The 22,454-nt window shown below is 47.1% G+C and overlaps 1 protein-coding gene across 3 annotated transcripts in view; it reads left to right on the top strand.

Moving 5' to 3' along the window:
- Positions 1 to 22,454, top strand: part of CHD6 (chromodomain helicase DNA binding protein 6) — a 199,757-nt gene that overhangs the window by 135,756 nt on the left and 41,547 nt on the right. For all 3 annotated transcript variants that reach the window (XM_055545058.1, XM_055545057.1, XM_055545056.1), the window contains exons 18-23: positions 12,520 to 12,684; positions 14,377 to 14,556; positions 15,627 to 15,737; positions 17,412 to 17,614; positions 18,300 to 18,499; positions 19,158 to 19,317. In XM_055545058.1, coding sequence (XP_055401033.1) covers positions 12,520 to 12,684; positions 14,377 to 14,556; positions 15,627 to 15,737; positions 17,412 to 17,614; positions 18,300 to 18,499; positions 19,158 to 19,317 — 1,019 coding nt within the window. The remainder of the gene's footprint in view (positions 1 to 12,519; positions 12,685 to 14,376; positions 14,557 to 15,626; positions 15,738 to 17,411; positions 17,615 to 18,299; positions 18,500 to 19,157; positions 19,318 to 22,454) is intronic.

Genomic DNA, 22,454 nt, shown 5'->3' with positions numbered 1-22,454 from the left:
GCCTGTTTCATGATACTGATAAGAGTGACTGATAGGAGAAGTTTGAAGGCTGCTGTTTCAGAAAACTGAAGAGGTGCCCTAGAGGGTACTGCCAGGGAAGGGATGCAGGGAAAGGGAGCTAAGGTGATGAGTATCTGGCTTCTTTCCTGCCCACCACGTCACACAGAGTCACTGTGCTCTATCCTTTTCATTTAACAAGTTTCCAAATAAACGTTTTATTGGAAGAAAACAGTCTCCTAGTTAAAATAGCAGTGCTCTGAATTATCGTGTTGGTGATAACTGGATAAAACTCAGGGGTAAAAAATCATCGTAAAACAAATTTTGTGGCACATTGTTCAGCATCCAACGACCAGCTCACCATCAGGCCTTTCTGCTGGTGATGGGATATTTGGGTCCAGGATGAGCTGCTGAACTTCCCTGGCAGGTCCAGTGATAATAACTTTGTGCTTCCAATGCAAGGGGCGCAGGTACCATCCCTGTTGGGGAAACAAAGATCCCACAAGCTGCAAGGCCACCAAAAAAAAATAAAAAGCGTTGCTAAATATAATGAGTAACCAAGTTTTAAAGGAGTTAACATACTCGAAACCATGGTGCCTAAAATCAGTAGAAACTAGTATTTGACAAGGTCAGCAGCAGGAACCTAATGGGGGCTGGGGACTACTGCCTGTGGGCTAGCTGCCTGTTTTTAAAGACAGTTTGATTGGACTGTAACCCCACCCATTTTTGTCTGTATTATCTCTGGTTGCTTTCATGTTACAGTGGCAGAGTTGAGTATTGCAACAGGGCCCTCGTAGCCCAAAGCATCTGAAATATTTACTCTTAGAGAAGATGTTTGCCAACCCTGAAGCAGATGGTTCCTTAAGTCGTAAGTTCTCAACAGCTGTAAAGTTCCGTGCTCCTTCACAGCGCTCACCTGACGATGAGGCTCGGTGCCTGGGCCGGTGGTGGGTGGCCATTTGGAGGCTCTGTTAGCTGGGCATGCCTGAAGGACTTGCAAAAGGAAAATAAAAGCATAGGGCTGGCATTTAGAGATGGGTCACAGCCAGAGGCATCTAGACACTGCTGGTGCAGTGCCAAAAAATGGAATGAGCACGAGTGAGAATGTCTAGGCCTGAAGGCGGTAGATCAGTCACCCCTCAGGTGATGGGTTTGTCTGGTCAGATGGGGTGGGCAGGGCTCTCACAGGGACAAGGGAGCAGCTTTGGAATGGCCATTGTTAGCGTCCACTGCTGGGGGAGTCGCAAGAGATGAGTCAAGGAATTAGTGGGGATGTCCAGACTGAAGTTGGGTTGTGTGAGGGTTTCGTATGCTGAGTCAGCTTCTGAACTTCCTCTAACCCTCAGCCTTGGTGGAGAAACAAGGACCGTGAGCGCTCGGGCGATTCAGGCAGGCCCTTGTCCAAGACGTGCAGAAGATCATGAATGACGGTGTCAATGGACAGCCCCAGGTCCATGTTAGAGTTAAAGTTCCTCAACTTGTGGTCTCCCAGACTGGCTGCCTTTGGGATTATTTTTATTTACAGTTTTGTAACCAAGGGGGAACTCTCCTTTGTTTTTGAGACATCTGATCAGACTAGGTAGAAATGAAAGAATTGGAATGCATAGAGTAATTTTAGGGTAGGGAACTGGGTCTGTGGTTATTGGTGGGCTGTTCTGAGTTGCCCCCCCAGAGATGGAGCAGGGTGTTTTTGGCTTGCCTGGCATGGGAAGGAGAGTACAAGGGCTGAGACTATGCCCCCCCAAAACGATGAGCATTCAGCACAGTCTCCCTGGCATTTACCCTTCACCCACGTGCTGGGAATGTGATATAGAAAACAAAGTCTGGAGACTGGGGTGCCGAGACCAGCGTGTGGTTCACAGGACTGCAGCTAAATCCGCTGTGAACATCGGTGAAATGCATTCCTGTCCCTAACAGAGCAGAAAACTCAACCTGACTGTTCCCAGGTACTGCCCTTGCTAGCCAGTTAGGTCACATCAACACACACAGTCGTTCACACATATGCCCGTATTCTGACATTTTCTGTATATGAGTGAAAGGTTTCGGTCATCTGTAGTTCTTCATGGTTATTGAAGAGCCACAATTCCTACCCTGATTAAAGATGATCGTATTCTTCTTGGAAAACGGGTGTGGCATAGAACATTCCTTTACAAGTGGATTGAAGCACATTCTACCTGATAAAAATATCAGGACCACAAAAAGAGAGTCCCATATGAACATGGTCTTACCTTCTATGCTAGTGAAATTTTAGCGTAGCTCCAGAGGTCAAGTTCAGATAGTGAACTTCAGTGTTCACTGTGACCTCAAACAGCCCGGGCAGGTCTGGTGCGGTCCATGCTTCTCCGGAGCCGGGGCAGTGTGGGGAGGCAGGGATTGCCAGCACACTGCTTCTCGACTGGTCCTAGGCAGACTCCCTCCGAGCCTCAACAAGGAAGCTGACCAGGTTGGGATGGGGCGGGAGTGGCGGGGCGACTGGGCTCGGCTGAAGTCAGCCCGAGGCCCCAGGGCAGGGCCGCAGACAAGCCAGCGTCCGTGGCCGTGAAACAGAGCTGCACTGTCTGAAAACTCAGCCCAAGTCAGAGCGCAGTGTTGCCCCTTCCAGTGCTTTTTCATTGATGATTATTGAAAGTTCATTCATTCAGCCTTCTGATCTTTTTGTTGGAGCTTTCTGTGCTTTGGAGATTGAACTAGAGAAATATATATGTTTTAGGACTTGCTGGAGAAATATATGTGTTTTAAAAAGCCAATGCCACTCCAGCCCTGAGGGCACATGCCACCCTTGCAGAGGCTGCATGGAAACAGTGGTAAGGTGGCCCGGGTCCCGTCCTTCCTGTGGATAAGCCCCAAAAGGGGGAATTCAGGAAGCCTGGGTGCGGGCATCCTGGTTGAGAGCACAACCACAGGGGATGTGGCCTCTGCAGAGGGTTGGGAAGGGAGGAGGGAACCCAGCCAGAAGAGCGGGGACCTGACACTCTGCTCTGAGTGAGAAGAGGGGCTCGTCCCTGGTGGCCGTTGCCTCTGCTGGAACCACCTCTTGATACTGATAGTGTGCGTGCCCGTGACTTGGAGGACTGAACTCCATCGAGTTTACTTTTCTTTGCTAGAAGGAAGACTTTGTGACTGCTCCGTTATGTGGTCCAGGTGCTCAGTGACTGTTTATTGAATGCTAGGATGTGCCAGAATGTGCCGGGCATGTTTAAATTGCCAAAGACACAGCAGTGAGCAGGACCCGTGGCATGTGCTCTCTTGGAGCCTTTGTCTTAGTGGGGGAAGCAGACAATAAACAGGGAAGAATAAGTCATATAGTCCCAAACAGCGATACACAGAGACCACACAGGGTAAGAGGACACGAGTGATGGGGGTTGGGCGCCCTGATTCAGAGGGTAGCCTAGGAAGCCTTCTTCAAGAAGGTGACATCTGGGGGGAGATCCGAATGGTGGGAGTGGGAATCTTAGGATACAAAATCAGTAGAAAGAATGTTCCAGACAGAGGGGACAAGGTGTGTGGCCTCTTAGAGTGGGGGGAGAGCCGGTGGCACGCCTGACACAGATGGAGGTGCTCACGGTAGAGCATGAGTCCCCGATTAAGTGAGCCAAGCTCCTCTGAGGTTTCTCCTGCCCCTGTCTTCAGTGTACTTTCCATCTCACCCCCTGCTCCTCTTTCCTGCTGCCCCAAAGCTCCCTTTTCCCAGGCTGTTCGCTCACCTCTCCTTCCTTCCTGTCCTCAGCCAGCTCTTGCCTGACCAAGGGACACTTTTAGGAGTGCTCCACACAAGGCCAGGCCCTGGGGAAGCAGAAGTGCGCAGGGCTTTGGAACCACATAGTGGAAACAGCGTGGTGGGCCGACACCCGTGCTCTTCCCCGGAGATGTTTCCATTGTCAGAGGGAATGTGCCTTTCCCCCAGAAATAAGTCTGGAGCTGGAAATTTCAGATTCCAAAGTACGCCTGCAAAGGAGTTGGCTGAAGGGAGGCAGCTTCCTGGGGCCCTGGTTCATACTGCACTGAGGGCCCCTGAGTCCTCCTCTGATGAGTAGGTGACCCGCGGACACAGACTACAGAGTACCAGGAGTCACTCTTGTGTGTCATGAACTGGCAGAGTATCCCAGCATGCTCACAGTGCTTGAGTTAGAGGGCACTCTGGGAAATTCTTTTAACCTCTCTGATGATGTAAATTTTCTTTAAGGTACAAGTAGTATTTTAAAGGATTTTTTAAAACATGCCTTTAAAATGTCATAGAGCTAATCATTTGAAGAAGTAGTATAAGGGTCAAGAGAGGAATGAACAGCTTGCCTGGTTCTTCATATCGACCTTTGAATTTTCATGTGATTGTAGAGACGTGATATAAGGTTCTAGACTTGCACCTAAGCACCGTGAATTGAGGGCTGGAATCATTTGGAAATCTGAGACTCCCTCTGTCTTCCCACTGCAGTCATTGGGATCTGTACCCATTTAAAATTTTTCTGAACATGACTACTTGTATCTCGTATGTTTCTTGGAGGCTCTTGGTATTAAAAAGTAGAGAACAACCTACGAGCTCTCAAATCATGCGGGAGCACTGGAGCTCTGATTTCTCCTGGGTCGAGGTTGTGGGGTGAAGGGGTAGCACCACTGCCTGGGACGGGGGCCTGACTCCAGCAGAGGTTCTGTGTGTTTATACCTTTGCTAATGTGTTTCGTTTGGACTTCATCTCAGTTGCTGCCTTAGTTCTGAATGTTCCTCTCTCTACCAAGTTGTGTGTGTATATATGTGTGTGTGTGTGTGTGTGTGTGAGTTCTGATAAGGAAAATAAGGAGTGTATGAATTGTGAAATGACAAGCTCTTAAATGGGACAGAATTCACCCTGTTACCTTCAGTAAGTCATCTTGGTCTCCTGGTACCCCCCAGCTATTTATGACAGCACCCCCTGCCCACCCCCACCCCCGTGCCCCCAGCAGAGGTGTGTTTTTCTCAATTGGCAAGGAGTCCAGAGATAGATATCCCAGGACTAGTGAGGTGGCTTCATGCTGACTGGAGAGTCCCGGGTTCCTCTGTCTTGCTGTTCCATCAGCCGCCATGAGTATGGTTTACAAGGTCTTGGTTCCAGGATGGACCTTTCAAACCCCGGGTAGGGAGAATAAGGAAGGAAGGCGTGATGCTTTTTTCAGGAGAGCAGAACTTTTCCAGCTAGTCCGGGCTGACTGCCGTTACATGTCCTTGTCCAGAACCGTAAGACCTGGCTGACTCTGGGAGGCTGGAAATGGTTTCAGCCGAAGACGTGGCTGCCCTTGTGTAAGAGTCAGGATGCTGGTAGCAAGGACCAACAGGGATGTCGATTCTAAGAAGGTCGTAAATTGGTGATGTCTGCAGCTCTGTTAGACTTTTGCTCAGAACATTTCTGAAACTCCCTCTTGTAATTTTCCCTCAATACCAGATGAACCAAAAAAATAAGAAAATCAATGCCAGTACTTAATGACCACAATTTTTGTTGTTAGTCTCTCAGTCACATCCAACTCTTTGTGACCCTATGGGCTATAGCTTGCCAGGCTCCTCTGTCCATGGAATTCTCCAGGCAAGACACTGGAGTGGGTTGCCATTTCCTCCTCCAAAGGATCTTCGCAACCCAGGGATTGAACCTACATCTCCTGCTTTGGCAGGAACCACATATTACTACTGCTTTGTAGTCTCCATAATCCATAAAAGCATATTACTTACCTTGATCATGTCCTTTATTTACCAGGGCTGGCCATCAGATTCCCTCCTAATAATAAAGATTTACTGCCACTAAAGACAGTAAGAGATGTGGAAACTAATTGTAATAGCCAAAAACTAAACAACTTAGTTGTTCATCCGTAGGAGACTTAAATTGACTAAGATAATATACTCAGCTCTAATAAAAGAATGAGAAGTATTTCTGCACACTGCTTTGGAGTCATCTCCTAAAGATATTGTTGGCTGAAAAAAAAAAGGTAGAAAAAAATATAGTATGCCAGCCTTTATCTAAAAAGGCTGGATGTCTGTCTATCTGTCATGTCTCCCCTGCCATGGAGAGGTAAACAAAAGCCTTCATTTTAAATGGTTACCTATTGGGGCAAGGGGTCAGGGTGAGAGAACAGAGAAGTGATGTATAGAAACCAGTTTTTCTGAAAATGCCTTTTTGTATATTCAACTTTGGAACCATCCTAAATATACCATTATAAAACAAAATCTCTTAAAAACTTTTTATTCTGAAGTCATTTTAAGTAAAAAGTGCAAGATAGTGAACATTCTAAGATCCTTTGCCCAGTTTCCCTTATGTTATCATTTTGTACAACCATACACATTTCCCAGGTGGCTCAGTGGTAAAGAATCCGCGTGCCAAGCAGGAGATGCAGGTTTGATCCCTGGGTTGGGAAGATCCCCTGGAGAAGGAAATGGCAGCCCACTCCAGCATTCTTACCTGGGAAATCCCATGGACAGAGGAGCCTGACAGTCTGCTGTCATGGAGTTGCAAAGAATCAGACTCAACTGAGTGACTAAGCACGCAGCACCCATAACCATAGTGTAATTATTAAAACCAGGAAATAAACATCGGTACAGTACTCTGATCTATAGACCCTATTCAGATTCCTTCATTTTTCTGCAAATGTTCCTTTTTCTGGTCTGGGATCCAGTTCAGGATCTCACGTTTCCTTTAGAAATTACAACTCCTTAGCCGCCTGTAATCTGCGACAGCTCCTGTCTTTCCTCATCTTTCATGACCTTGACACTTTTGAAGGGTACTGATCAGCTGTTTTGTAGAATTGTTTCTCACTTTGGGTTTGCCTGATGTTTCTCTCATGATCAGATTTGAGGTTATCCATTTTTGGCATGAATATCATAGAAGTGATGTTATGTCCTTCTCAGGGGGTATGTGATGTCGATCTGTCTTACTACTCATGATTGTTAAGCTTGGTTACTTGGTTGAGGTGGTGTCTGCCAGGTTTCTCCACAGTAAAGTTACTATTTTTACCTTGAAACATAGTCAGTTTCTTGGGAAAAGATATTTTGAGATGCTATAAATATTCTGTTTTCTTATCATACTTTTGCCTATTAATTTTAGCATCCAACAGTGGTTCTTGCCTTCAGTAATTAATACCATGGTGTGTTTGGCTAATGGTAATTTTCTATTTTAGTCATTCCTTCCGCAGTCGGAATTGGACTCTTAACTATAAAGAACAGCTGTTGTTTGTCCCCCACATCGGTATGGATTCCTGAATATTTATTTTATCTTACAGGTTAGAATCCATTACTCTCATTATTTTGCTGTTTGGATTTGGTCTTTTGGGAGCCCCTTCAGGTTGGCTCCTATCCTTTAGACATAGTTCCGTCAGTTTGTGGGGCATCCCTCATAGCTCAGTTGGTAAAGAATCTGCCTGTAATGCAGGAGACTCGGGTTCGATCCCTGGGTCTGAAACATCCACTGGAGAAGGAAATGGGAACCCACTCCAGTATTCTTGCCTGGAAAATCCCATGGACAGAGGAGCCTGGTGGGCTACAGTCCGTGGGATCGCCAGAGTCAGACACGATTTAGACACAGCTGAATGACTAAACCACCGCCAGCACCGCCAGTTTGTGAGTACTTCCCTACTTCCTGGCACCACGAGACGTTCAGGTTCAGGGTATGTTTTTCCCACCACATCCACAGAACTGACTATCTCAGAGGCTCCCTGGTTCCTGTTTAGTTGAGAACACCTTGTAGAAATCAAGGTCTTGCTTTTAAGTGTGCCCACTGCTACTGGACTGGATGGCTACAGTCCATGGGGTCGCAGAGAGTCAGACACGATTTAGCGACTTCACTCACTTCATACTTTAATCACTGGAGAAGGAAATGGCTACCCACTCCAGTATTCTTGCCCGGAGAATCCCGTGGACAGAGGAACCTGGCGGGCAATGGTCCATGGGGTCGCAGAGAGTCAGACACGACTGAAGTGACTGAACACACCAGGCTACTGGAGTGTTACTGCTTCTAGACTCCCCGGGCAGACAGCTAGGAAACACAGGTGTGCGTACCTACACAAGCACGTGTACCACACACCTGTATTCCTTCTGTATCTGTTCATCTGTTGTGAGATTTCTGATCCCCGTCCCAACACTACAGGACTCCTTGTAGCCTTCTGCACTCTTCCGTATTTGTAACTGCTTTCTCTGGCTGTGAGAAGCCTGGTCTCATTATCATAATACGATACCTTTACTCATTTGTTCAGTCTTAGTATACGCATAGATCAAGTAGTTTCAGAATTACTAACCCATATTCTCTGAAAGCTTCTGCAGTGGCTCAGTGGTAAAGAGTCCGCCTGCAATGCAGGAGATGCCCTGGTGACACAAGTTCAATCCCTGAATCAGGAAGATCCCCTGGAGAAGGAAATGACAGCCCACTCCAGTACCCTACCCTGGGGAAATCCCATGGACAGAGGAGCTGGGAGGACTACAGTCCACAAGAGAGACACGACTTAGCGACTGAACAACAGCAGTATCGGACTAAAGTGTTTTGGTTTTTTTACATTATTTCTTATTGGAGTATAGGTGCTTCACAGTGTTGCTTTGGTTTCTACTGTACAGCAGAGTAAATCAGCTGTACATACACACATATCCCCTCTTGTTTGGATTTCCTTTTCATCGGACCAAAGTGTTCATTAGGCTTGAAGTATGTTATCAAAATACCGTTTTCCAAAGTTACTTGGTTTAATTTTTTTCTTCCCCACATGGTTAAATTAATGTAGAGACACGATCCTTATTTCTTGATCCTGAAAACTAAACTGTGGTTATATAAGAGACTTCCTTGCACACTTCAGTGTGCAAGACTAAAGCACGCGGGACAGCTTACTCTCAAATGCTCCAGACAAAAAGTGGCCTGTGTGTGTGCACATGTGTGTTTATGTCTTTGTGTTACTCACAGAGACAGGAGAGAGGGCAGAAATGATACAGGAAGTGAGGCAAAATGGTGAATCTGGATAAAGGGCATATTGGAGTTGTAAACTGAAATTATATCACAATGAAGGTATTGAAAAACTAAATACAAACACTTGAAGTCATCTCTCTCTTGGGGTTATGCTGTCCACGTCATATACAGCTAGAATCAACTGTTTGATTTTGCTTGTGATATTTAGGGTTTCATTTTTCCCCACATTAATCTATGAGGTTGCAAAGAGTTAGACACGACTTAATGACTAAACAGCAACAACTCCGATCCACCATCCATATTCAGATTTTATCATTTCTTTCAACATCCTTTCTAGCTATTAGGTTGGCCAAAAAGTTTGTTCAGGGTTTTTTTTGTTGTTTTTTTTTTTTTGCACAATTGCATGAGCGTTTTGGCCAACTCAGCGTTCCTCCCCAGGATCCAAACCAGGATCACCCATTAGAGTTAGTTCTCTTACCTCTTTAGTCTCCTTTAGTGGATCAGTTGCTTGGTATTTCTTGTTCTCCCACCCCCTTGATGTCTTTGATGAGTGCAGGCTGTATGTTTTTTTAGATGGTCCCTTGTTCTGTGTTTGCATTTCCTCAGGACTGGGCTCGGGTTCAGTGACACCTTTCAGTGATAGGTTGTTCTCAGGGTGTCACGTCTATAGGAACACGACATTCATTTGTCGATAATAAGCACTTTGAGCTCAGGTAGTGGCGTCTGCCGAATTTCTCCACAATGAAGTTGCTCATTTCCCTCTGAAATTAAAAAGGAATTTTGGAGAGATGCTTTGAGAGTATGTAATATACTGTTTCTCATCAAAGTTTTGCCCATTGGCTTTAGTTTCCATTGATCCTTTTTGCCTGGATCAGTCATCACTGTGATGGTTGCAAAGTGTTGATTTTCTAACAGTCATTCTACATCTGTTAGTGACTTTCTATGCTATGGAAAAGTCTTCCCTTTTCTCCCATTAGCTTATTTATGTCAGTATGCTAGACCCAGCCAGTGGAAGCCTCTTCAAGTTTCAGGTATTATTTTGATGTGTCTCCATCATCCTTTGAGTTCTTCCTCACATTCTGGCATAGTGATCTGTTTCAGACTGACTGCCCTGGCCCTAGAATTAATCACTTCTCTGACAGGCCTTGTGCTTCTTATGGAGAATGGAATTTGGATACCAAGATCTGAGAGTTAGTTATGTTCTTTGCTACTAGAATGCCATTGCGTCTAGGCCCTTTCAGTGGACAGAGCCAGAATACACACACACAAAGGGAATCCAGATACGCATATATACATACGATGCCTTCATACGTATACGTGTGTATATACATGCATATGTCTACCTAAACATATAAACATAAATATACATTCATGTTTATTTCTATGTCTGTATATGTGTAGCTGTGTACACACGTGCACACCTAACCATGACAATACTGATAACCTCCAAATCCAGTCTGACACCACAGAGAGGTTTTCTAGTTTTTCTTCTTTCCATATTTGTAACTTCCTTTGTCAACAATGAAAAGCCTGACTCCTCTTACCCTCAGTATATTCGCTAGTTGGCTCAACCATAGATTACACAGAAAGTGTTCTAGAATTGCCGATCTTGACACTATAAAAACGAAAGCTATTTGCAAGTATGTGTATAAAACACTGCAGTTTGACTGTACATGCTTAATGAGACATGGCCTAGGGTGGGAGGGCAATAAGTCTTACATTGTTTTCAGTAATTATGTTTTTGGGAGAAGGGATCATAATGATGCTATTTTCCTGGTATTTTATATATTGTGGGATAGATCAAATAGGCAATGATATTGGCATGGTTGAGAACTGAGCTTTTCAGCATGGTTAAAAAGAGATACAGATGTGTGGTTAAGGAAGATAAAATCCCATAGTCCCAAACTGGAATTAAAAGTTATCAGTATGATTTCATGATGTGTTTGGTCTTATGTGTGCACACGATCATACACACTATACACACACAAACACTTGTACTTTTGCCCACTGAGCAGACCCAAGACCGAGGACCAAGCAAGCGAGTGGCAGCGAGCATCCAGACTGTTGTCCCTCACTGCCACTAGAGCAAAAGAGGCTCTTGGACTCCTTGAAAAAGAGGGCTGAATCTGGGTTTAGGCAAGGAATATGCAGTGGGAGCATGGAACACGTTATCATACCAGAAAGCAAGGGAGCTGTCAGAGACTACTCGTCTTTGACGTAACATATGAAGATAAGTGTAGACATATCCATATCTTTTTCTTTACACACAGCATACCCCAACTGTGAGTTTATACTGATGCCTCCAAATGCAATATCAGAATTTTTTCTAGTCTTCCTCAGAAAGCCAGGAGCCAACGAAGAGGTTCCCACAGGCCATATTTGAACAGCATTAAGAATAATAACAGCAGTAAGTGCAGTAAAAAAAAAAAAAAAAAGCACATGTATTATTTAAATGCATACTTTCATTGTATTACTTAAAAAACTAATTACAAAGATCTTTGTTAGTCACTTCTGGAGGGTGTTCATTTGGAAACTGATTAAATATAAAGAGAAAGAGCCAGACATTTAGCTTGTCTCTCCTTTATGAACTGTACATCAGGGTCACCAAAAAATCAGAGAGGGGAATTGTAACCCCTAATGATATAACGAGTCTAGGCAGTGATCATCAACTTCGAAAGAAAGACAAACCAGACATCATATACCTTTTGATGGAAATTTATACACCACCTGTGAAATACACTTGCCAAAGGTAACATCTTAACCTCAGCAAGTCTCAAGGTATAACTCCAGTTTAGAGGAAGTAAAGGGAACAGAGGAAACTGTTCAATAATGCAGCCAAAGCACAGGTGGCAGAATACAGACTGTGGGAAACTACAGGAGAGATGTTTGGTCTCTTCAGCAAAGAAGTTGCATTTTAAAAAAGGAGAGAATACAGGCAGGGAGTATCTGTAGATTAAAAGAGACTTGAAATATATCAACCAATTATAATACATGGGCTTCGTTTGAATCTTGATCCAAACAAGTGAACTTAAAAACATATATATGAGATAAGCAGGGAAATAGGAACACTGGCTAGATAGTACTCAGTGTTGATTTTCTGAAGTTTAGCCATGGTAATATATTGGAATATGTGAAGATGAAATGATAATCCATAATAATCTTAGAGGATCAGGCATAGCAGAGACGTGAAATAAGAATGACCACAAGAGGTCCTTATACTTTTCTCTGCCTTTGTCTTATATGTGAAAATTTCTATGGTAAAATGAAAACAACTTAACAAGCGGGGCTGCTGGCTCTGAATGGCACATTTCCCCAGAGAGCAGGGCAACCTCCTGGGACCGAGTGCCTGCACGCAGACCACAGGCTGGGGAGGAAGGAAGCCAGGTCCCTCTCGGCACTGTATCCCAGCACACGAGGGTCACCCCATAAATAACGGGAGGTGAAAGGAGTACTCTGGAAGGGATGGCTGGCACCGGGGTGAGTTCTGCTCCACAATCAGTCCCATGACTCCCACCTCTGAGAGCCAGCCACTCACACCCCGTGGAACACAGCATCATTTCCCCATCCCGTGGGCTGCCACCGTCCTGTCTGGTGCCCTGACGCGTGTGCCCCTTCTTCCTCCCCAGGCTCAGGCCCGGTGTCACCGGATAGGCCAGAGTAAAGCCGTCAAGGTGTATCGCCTCATCACGCGGAACTCCTACGAGCGAGAAATGTTCGACAAGGCCAGCCTGAAGCTGGGCCTGGACAAGGCCGTCCTTCAGGACATCAACCGGAAGGGCAGCACGAATGGCGTGAGTATGCCGGGGCTGCTCTTGGGCCCAGAGAGGGGGTTGTCATGCAGCCCAGACCTCCCAACCTCCACCTGCTAGAAGCCTGCGCTCCTACAGCTGTTGTAAGGTTCCCTTTCACTAAATTGAGTCAGGCCACACATCTTCGGGAGCTTTCCAGGTGGCATGGTGGTAAAGACTCTGCCTGCCAATGCAGAACACTCAAGTAACACAGGTTCGATCCCTGGGTCGGGAAGATCTCCTGGAGAAAGGAATGGCAACCCACTCCAGTATTCTTGCCTGGAGAATTCCATGGATAGAGGAGCCTGGCGGGCTACAGTCGATGGGGTCACAGAGAGTTGGACATGACTGAGCACACACACACACACATACATCTTTGATGGTCAGTCCCCTGGAATAGAGGATTACTGAGGGTGAATCTCTACATCTCTAGATGGATAAGGGAATCCATAGGAGCAGTTAGGTGGTAGGATTGCCCAACATTAGATAACATTTCAATAAATAAACTTTTATTTTTTTAATTTATATTTTTATTTATTTTTAATTGGAGGATGATTGCTTTACAATGCTGTGTTGGTTTCTGCTGTGTAACAACGTGAATCAACTATATGTATACATATATGCCGTCCCCATTGAGCCTCCCTCCCACCCACCCCATGAATAGACTTTTAACATTGCCCTTTGGAAATGAGTCGATCTTAACCCTCTCGGCTCTATAAATTATCTACTGTCACCATGCTTTATCTGATACTACAGATTTGGAGCTCCCTGAAGGTGAGCTATTCCATACCCAGCACCCCTAAGAATACTTGGCATATTAAAGACGTTCAGTGCATCACGGTCAATGAAGAAATGAATGAATAAATTATCAATCAGCTTGAAACATGGCAGTGAATAGAATCTTTTTTCCCACCTCTGGAGGGGATAAAAAGTGCTGCTAAGATTCTTGAATTGCAGTTAAGTCCATGCAAACAAAGCAGAATATCTCTGCTTAATCTCTGGCCCTCTAAGTGAGCTGTCCTTTCGTCCAGATGTTCTGTATCCTCTTAGCTATGCATATGCTGCTAAGTATAATACTTCATGGTACAGCGCTGGGAGTCATGGAATTCCCTCCTGTGACTGATATAAAGAGAACCAGATTCTTAATCAGAACCAGGAAAGGGTGTTTTGAACTCCCATTTCCTGTTTTCAGCAAGCAATTGAGCAGATCACACTTGGCATGGGATCCTCTCTTTAGTTAAGAAATGACATCATTTCCAATACTATTGTTTTTATTTAATAATGAATAAATCATTATTCTTTAGCTCACTTTGGTCCATCTGGAGGTTTTTAAAGATACAGACTCAAACTAAAACATAAAATAAACCTTAAACATATTCTCTCTGGTGGTGCCTAGTTTTAACAGTTTGTGACATTTGATAATAACCAACATCCTGAGGAATGTTAGGGCCGTTGGGTCCTGGGCTGGGTTTTATTCCAGGGCTCCCCGTAGAGGATCGTCTGCCCGCCCTCCCCATCATTCTCCTGCATGTCTATCTGGGTTTTCATTTTCTAAAGCTCGTTGTCCATGTCTTTATTCTTCTGACATGTGCAATGAGTGGAGGAACTGGGTGCTGAGTCCTGAAGGTCAGAGTTGAGGCTGTTTTCCTCCTGTGCATTTCCCACTTTGTGAGTAGCCTTTGGTGACCCATCCAGGTACAGCAGCTCTCAAAGATGGAGGTAGAGGACTTGCTCCGGAAAGGTGCCTACGGCGCCTTGATGGATGAAGAGGACGAAGGCTCCAAGTTCTGTGAAGAAGACATAGACCAGATCCTGCAGAGGAGGACACATACCATCACCATCCAGTCTGAGGGGAAAGGATCCACTTTCGCCAAGGTATAGGGCCTTCTCTGCAGCGTCCACGTGGGGCGGGGCCGGGGCGGGGGGCAATGACAAGGAAAGTCTTTATTCTTTGACCCTCATCGGCTGGGCTCCTACTTCTCTAAATGCAAACTGTTGAGATTTTCTGGCTATATGCCTATTCTGTGTGCCACTCTGAAGATGCAGATTCTTAGAAGAGGTTTGAATGATGGGTCAGAAGCTATAAAAGAACTCACCCCTTCAAATCCTTGGCTGATCTTCAGTGAGCAGGGAGGACACTTGGGTTTGCAATTTGCACTCCTCATTATGCACAGAGATTGCTCCAAAATCCTCGATTGGTCCTGTCAGTTCCCTTGTAGGATACTCCCTGGTCAATGTCAGAGAGTTGAAATTCCAGTGAACACTCCATTCGTCAAACTCAAGCAAGTATTCTGTTCATTTCATGAGACTTGGGAGAGTGTTTATCCAAGATTCCCAGCTTCTAGCCTAGGTGCCTCTTTGCTCTGCCCGTCAGGTCACTGGGTTTAGAATTCAACTTAACCAAACCGCTTACAGATCCCTCTGGGGTTCCCTCGCCACAGGCTCTCTGAGCTTCGTGACCTGTCTGTAAATCACCAGTCTGGTGACTTATAGAGGGAGGGCTTTTCCAGGGACGTTTTGTACTTAAGAGGCATAACTCATCTCTGCAGACCTCATTCTGCCCAGCCATGGCCTGTCCCAGCATGGACACTTGGGACCTGGTGAACTGAAAGAGAAACCATGTCCAGGGAAGTTGTAGGAATCAACCCTTTCACGGGCAGCTGGACATATGCTTGCCATTGTCTCCCACGGGCTTGTCCTCCTGCTTCTGAGTTTAAGTTACAAAAAATGATCCTGTAGGTTGAAATTGTAATTTCTTCACCCAGTGTTTTAAATAAAATTTAAAAAGAATAGCTTTGAGATTTCCACTTAACATTTTGGCAACTCTGTTAGAGGTTTTGATTTTGAATACAGATGGAGCATATACTTGTGTCTCTGGTGCATTGGAGATCACAGGGTGTTTTATTGTGTTCAGATATGGTTTATTGGTTCGTTCTTCTTCACAGGCTAGCTTTGTGGCTTCAGGAAACAGAACGGATATTTCCTTAGATGACCCAAACTTTTGGCAGAAGTGGGCTAAAATAGCTGAACTGGACACTGAAGCAAAGAATGAGAAGGTACAACATTAAGAATATTTTATTTCATTGAACATTTCACAGATATAGGGCCATAAACTCCTACCAGCTCAAACCATGATTCACTCCTGAGCCTTAGTTCTTTAATGAGATGCTGCATGTAATCTACTTAAAACATGCTTGCCACATAGACAGAGCTTGAGAAATGTTAACTGTATTTAAAATGACCTAATGGGTACCTTGGAAATTCTATTAAAACTGGAATTTCCAATTTTAGTAAAAATTCACTTCGAACTAGAACTAACCAAACAGATCAAGATCAGCCCCGTGACCCAAGCCAATATCCTGTCCTTAGCATGTGGCTGTTTTCCTCTATTTCAGCACTTCCTGTGCGAGGAATTTTACCTCTGACAGACATTAGTGGAAAAAAGCATGACGTGGAAAAGTGTATTAGGTTCCCCTCCATCCTTTCAGTATCTTGAATTTTTCTATTTCTGAACATGAGGAAGAGAATGGCCTTGGAATAAAACCAGGGTTTGAATACTGGCTCTGCCATCAACTTGCTGTATGTCTTTGGGCAGGGTACTTGACCTCACTGAGAAAGTGAAAAAAAAGAGAGACATGTGAACAAAGGAGGTGGTGGCACCCAGTTTGCAGAGTTGGAGGTAACATTGCGAAGGCAGCTGCCCCCAGCCCCGTTGTGAGGCTTCCAGAAGTGTTAGCTGCCCTACCCTCCATCTCTGACCCCATCACCTCCCTTGGGATTGAGCACACGTCACTGTCTGCCCTTGTCCTCAGATGAGTGTTGAACTCTCCTGGGCTCACAGACCCAGCAGATAGTCCCTGTTTACACCCTTTTGATTCAGTAACCAGCATCCAGCCTTGCCAGTTCTTCTGTAGGATCTCCAGAGGTTACTTAGTCCAGCCTCTTCTCCTAACAGGATTCTGCCGTCCCCTTAGTAACCTCGTTCTAGTGTTGTCCAATGTCACGGTCAGGAAGTGACTTATGTACAGGGCGGTGGGCAAGAGGGGGAAGAAAATGCCTTGCCCTGAGACAGTCAGAAGCAGTTGGAGCATCCAGGCAGGAGGGAAGATGATTGAAGCAGGGACAACGTCCAGGCCGCATAGATGAGTGTGCAGGGGCTTAGCCGAGCTTCCGGAAGAGGCCTAGGCGGAGGGGGTGAGAAGCATGAAATGATAGAGACCAGAGAAGTGGTCATGGTTGTGGCCAAGGGAGCCACCGAATGGGTGCGTTTCTCTTTTCCATGAAAGACAAAAGGTTAGTGGCGCCAGTGGAAGGCACAAAAGGAGGCAGCACTAATACGTGTTCGTCTTCAGAAAGTTGCCTAGCAGATGGACTTCTCCGACACCCGTCTCCAGAGCCGCCTCCGCGTGCTGGGCAGAACAGCCGGGGTGCCCCAGGCAGCCACTCCAGCGCTGGGGGCCCTCGCCCTTGTTAGAAAGACCGCAGAACCAGCAGATGGTGGCGGCCAGCCCTGGAGGGAGGCGGGGGGACAGGCCAGCCTCAACAAGTCCCCGAGCGTCCCCTCTGCTTGCCGAGGACCCAGCAGGTGTGCTGGAAAGGGCCTTTCCTGCTGGCGGACAAGACAGGGGTGTGGTTCTTGCCCGCGCGGGTCCTGAGCAGCGGCAGCAGGGTCCGGCGTGATGGCGGAGGGAGAACAGGCCTTTCTCCGCAGCAGTCCCCTCTGCCTCCAGGAGAGCCTGGTGCTCGACCGCCCGCGCGTGCGGAAGCAGACCAAACACTACAACTCTTTCGAGGAGGACGAGCTCATGGAGTTTTCGGAGCTGGACAGCGACTCTGACGAGAGGCCCACAAGGTCCCGGCGCCTCAATGACAAAACCAGGCGCTACCTCCGGGCCGAGTGCTTCCGGGTGGAGAAGAACCTGCTCATCTTCGGGTGGGTGTTGGCTTCGCCTCTTCGCCCTCGTCTTTTTTCCCTCTTCTGTTCAGTCGAGATGTGTCCAGCGTGTCTCTCCCCTCCCCTCTGGGGTCTGGGTGGAGGGAGGGTCTGTTAGAGAAAGAGAGAGCTGAGCTTTCTGCCCGAGCGCCCCTCGGTCAGTACGCTCTGCCGCCGTTTGACGGACGTACAGTGATTCTCGCGTGTGTTTGCCACAGCACATCTCTGGGACTCATTTACTGCCTGGTACTGATTTCCGGCCTTTTTCCCCCAAGGACGTACAGGAATCAGTGCAGCAGATGTTAGCGTTACCACATGATGCATGCCGGGCTCTGGCGCTGGGAGAAGCTGAGGGTTTAGCTTCTGGGAGCTCCCCATCGCTTTCCAGCACTGCAGCTGGACTCTGTCTTAATTCCAGATTTATTCCTCACTCCAGATACTGGCATTCCTCCTTAACATTCTAGCGGCCATACGAAGCTCTGTGTCCAGTGTCCAGGTCCCCTCAGTCATTTTTGGTGGGCTGCAGTGTGCAGGCCTCCGAGGTTTTTCAGGTGACAAAGCCCGCAGGGAGGTTAATAGGCCCCAGCAGGGGTCAAGACACTCTCTTGGCTCCTGTGTGCCCCGCCGTGTCGAGGGCACAACTGGCCCTTCCTCCTCCTAACGCCCTTCTGGGGTCCACTCTCAGCTGGGGCCGGTGGAAGGACATCCTGACGCATGGGCGGTTCAAGTGGCATCTGAACGAGAAGGACATGGAGATGATCTGCCGGGCCCTGCTGGTGTACTGCGTCAAGCACTACAAAGGGGACGAGAAGATCAAGAGCTTCATCTGGGAGCTGATCACGCCCACCAAAGATGGACAGGCCCAGACACTCCAGAACCACTCAGGTGCGGGGTGGCAGCGTGTCCTTTCCTCCCTCTTCTGTGCTGGTCCACATCGCTGCGCTTCGGGGACTTCTCTGTCTTCTCAGGTGTATTTCAGAATGCCACTGGTGGGGAAGGATGCTGGGTTTTGTTCATTTCCATTCTCCTTTCCACTCATCCATGTTACCTGGGATGTTTTAAGTGTGGCTGGGCCCTCTTGAAGTTCTCTGCTCCTGCCCTCTGCCCTCGGGGTCACAGCATCTCCTCCTGTGACCCGAGGACTCGGAATGCATGCCCCACCCCAGTTCCACCTCTGTCTGTGTTTCCTGGGACTGCTCCTTCCCTGTGCTGACCCACAGCTCACTCACCTTCTCATCTTCAGGTTCAGTGTTCCTTTTCCCCAGCTGGGTGGTGGGATCCCCAAGGACGCAGGTTCTGCTGTACCTTTCTTGATCCTACAGGGTACTTGGTAGATTCTTCCTAAATGACTGAATGGACCAGGGGTTCACTGAGTAGGGGACTGGCTGCCCCCTCACCATCCGTGCCTCGGGACTGCAGAGCAGGGTCCTTCGTCCAGGGCACCATGTGCAGCCCCGCTGCCCCCCCTGCCGCCCTAGCCCAGCTGTGTTCCAACAACCACATTGAAGGCACCCTGGCTCACCTCCCTGCCTTTCTGTCTCAGGCTTGTCCGCTCCGGTCCCTAGAGGGAGGAAGGGGAAGAAGACGAAGAACCAGCTGCTGCTCCCGGAGTTAAAGAACGCAGACTGGCTGGCCACCTGCAACCCTGAGGTGGTCTTACATGATGATGGCTACAAGAAGCACCTCAAACAGCACTGCAACAAGTGAGTGCCCCTCACCCCTGGTCACTTGGTGCCCCTGGACCACCGTGCAAGGTCAGAAAGACAGGAGGCTGTATGCTGGAAGATGGATCAGGGTTCATTCACGCTGAAGCCTCTCTTTTTACCTTTTTTTTTTTTTTTTGAAAAAAATATTTTATCTATTTAGCTGTACCAGGATCTTTGATCTTCATTGTGGACATGTGGGATATTTAGTTGCTTAGCTGTGGCATGTGGGATCTAGTTTCCCAACCAGGGATCAAAGTCAGGCCACAGGAGTCTTAACCACTGAACTACCAGGAAGGTCCCCCTCTACCTCCTTTAACCATCTCTCTTCTCCTCTGGAACCTGGCCTCTCCCACCAACGGAGTTCATACAGAATCTTCTGACCTGACTCTCAAGATCCACTGAGGACCCTGATGATTGCACTGCTTTCCCTCCCTCTGTCCCCATGGGCACGTCAGCAAGAACGGAGACTGGCCTCGGCGGCCACCACGCTCGGCTGCCCCCTCGCTGTGCCAGGTTTTCCCTCTTCCCATCTGCCGTGACATCCATGGCCTCCTGGTGTGTGATGGACACGCATCTGAGATAGCATTCTTTATATCCCAGGGCTAACAGCTGGGGTGGGGCAGGCAGAGATAAAGGAAACAAGTGATAGAAAATGAACCCGTCCTTGTGAAGTTTAGCTGTGGGGAGTGAGGCCACCAGCCACAAACAGTGACAGGTTTGCACATGGATACACAAAAAGGAGGCTGGCAGGGACAAGGACTCCTTGATGGATGGGGAGACCTGGTGCCCCAGGCTCCTGAGGAGTCTGTTGTCAGTATTAATATTAAGCAGCCATGTTTCTTGAACAAGTCAGACATGATTGAAAAAATGGTATTTGGGGAGAAAAGTAATCTGGTAACAGTTTGCAAGATGGAGTAGGTGCTTACCTGGAGCTGAATGGCCAACTCAGAGTTTTGTCATCGTAAATGTTGATCGTGATGACCTAGGTTAGGATGCTGACTGTAGAACCAGGGAGAAAGTGTCAACTATGAGAGGTGTGACTAAAGGAGAAACCATCACCATGTGTGATGAGGGACATGAAAAGCTGGTAACTCCACGGTTGTGGGCTGGGAGAACAGTGGTGCCTGTTTCCACAACAGAATCGTTACATTCGTTAAATGATGAAGACCAAAGCCAAGGACCGACTCCGGTTTTGCCTTATTAAGTTATAGCAGCAACACTTGGCTGCCCTGTCCCCAGCTGCAGATGGGGATCTGGAGTGTTGGAAACAGGCTAAGCTGGAGAGGTTGACATAGAACTTCCCTCACACCTGCACAGGTCATCATAGATGCTGAGCAGAACTAATTGTAACCTCAGAGAAATTCTCAACATTTCTACCACGAGCCCCAACTATCTCCTGAGTGCAAGCCTTATCCCTGGAATCAAAGAATAAAATAGTAAAGCAGTTCTCTGGGTTTGAAGAAGCTGACTGCTGTTTATTCTTCTGAATCTGGTGGAGACCACTGTCTTCTTGGTTCTGGCTCAGTGAGGTCCAGAGACTCAGAGCTGGTGGGTGCTTGCAGCGCCCTCCCTGCAGCCTGGGAGTTTTGTGGGCAGTGTCCCAACAGGGAGTCCTCCAGCCTCCGCTCCAGTCTTCCTAGTGATGGGAGTTTACCACTGAATTACCAGATGATTCTAACTCATTGTCCTTCTGTGTATAGAATCTACAACCTGCCTCCTTGAACTGTCCACCCTTTGCTCTTGGATTCTGGTTCTCTCCTGAGGTCCTGGTCTCTGCAGAGACCAGGCAGGATTGCTTCAGCATAGCTGGCCTGTGAGCTTCTAGAATTGTGGGCTCTTTCACTAGTAAATTTACTGCCACCTCTATATTAGATCAGCTTCCTGGGTGGCTCAGTGGTAAAGAATCGTCCTGCCTATGCAGGAAACCCATGTTCAGTTCCTGGGTCGGGAAGATGCCCTGGAGAAGGAAATGGCAACTCAGTTCACTACTTCTACCTGGGAAATCCCATGGACAGAGAAGCCTGGCAGGCTACAGTCCATGGGGTCGTAAGAGTCGGACACGACTTAGCGGCTAAACTACCACACCACAAATATCAGATGAGGGTCAAGACAGGCTCTGGAGTCAGGACTGCCTGGATTTGAATCCTAGCCCCATTACATTACTGCAGATGAATTATTTTAAAAATAAGGATAGTAGTTCCTTGTTGTTTGGTCGCTAAGTTATGTCCAGCTCTTTGAGACCCCATAAACTACAGCTCGCCAGGCTTCCCTGTTCTTCACTATCTACTAGAGTTTGCTCAAACTCATGTCCATTGAGTGAATGATGCCATCCAACCATCTCAACCTCTGCCACCCTCTTCTCTTCCTGCCTTCAATCTTTCCCAGCATCAGGGTCTTTTCCAGTGAGTCAGCTCTTCACATCAGGTGGCCAAAGTACTGGAGCTTCAGCTTCAATATCAGTCCTTCTAGTGAATATTCAGGGTTGATTTCCTTTATAATAGTTCCTACATCCTAGCATTGATTTGAGGATCAAGTGAGCTCAGACATGCTGGCACATAGTGGGTACTCAAACTACTGTTTGCTGTTCTTAGTAGCATGATAGTACTGAGAGTACATGAAGTTGTTATCAGAAGAACTCCAAAAAGCTAAAAAACAGCTGCTTCAGATCTAAGCTCAGGAAGTCAAGACAGTGATGATATATTCAAGGGTGGGTAAAGCGACCGGAAGGAAACACCACGGGGGCCTTGTGGGGAGATGTTCTGGTTCCTGATCTGGATCCTGGATATACATGTGTGGTCAGTATGGGAAGATTCACCAAGCTGTGCATTTATGCAAAACACACTTCATATCACGAAAACAGTCATTTTTAGAAAAAGAGAAAAAAGAAAAGGCAATGCTGCTGCTAAGTCACTTCAGTCGTGTCTGACTCTGTGCGACCCCGTAGATGGCAGCCCTTAACAAATATCTGACAAGATAACCTTTTCGTGTGTGAAATGGGGCTGACCACAGTAACGTCTGCCGTTAATGTTCTCTTTTCCTAGTACTCACGACTTGGGAGCACCCAGAATTGCCCTGGGCCACTGAGGGAATGGCAGTGTACAGGCAGCTGATGGGCTCTGACATGTTTCTTTATC

The sequence above is a fragment of the Bubalus kerabau genome, chromosome 13, assembly GCF_029407905.1.
Source record: "Bubalus kerabau isolate K-KA32 ecotype Philippines breed swamp buffalo chromosome 13, PCC_UOA_SB_1v2, whole genome shotgun sequence".
Classification (NCBI taxonomy): domain Eukaryota; kingdom Metazoa; phylum Chordata; class Mammalia; order Artiodactyla; family Bovidae; genus Bubalus; species Bubalus kerabau.
The sequence above is the reverse complement of the archived record's forward strand: the minus strand, read 5'-3'. Positions and strand labels throughout refer to the sequence as shown.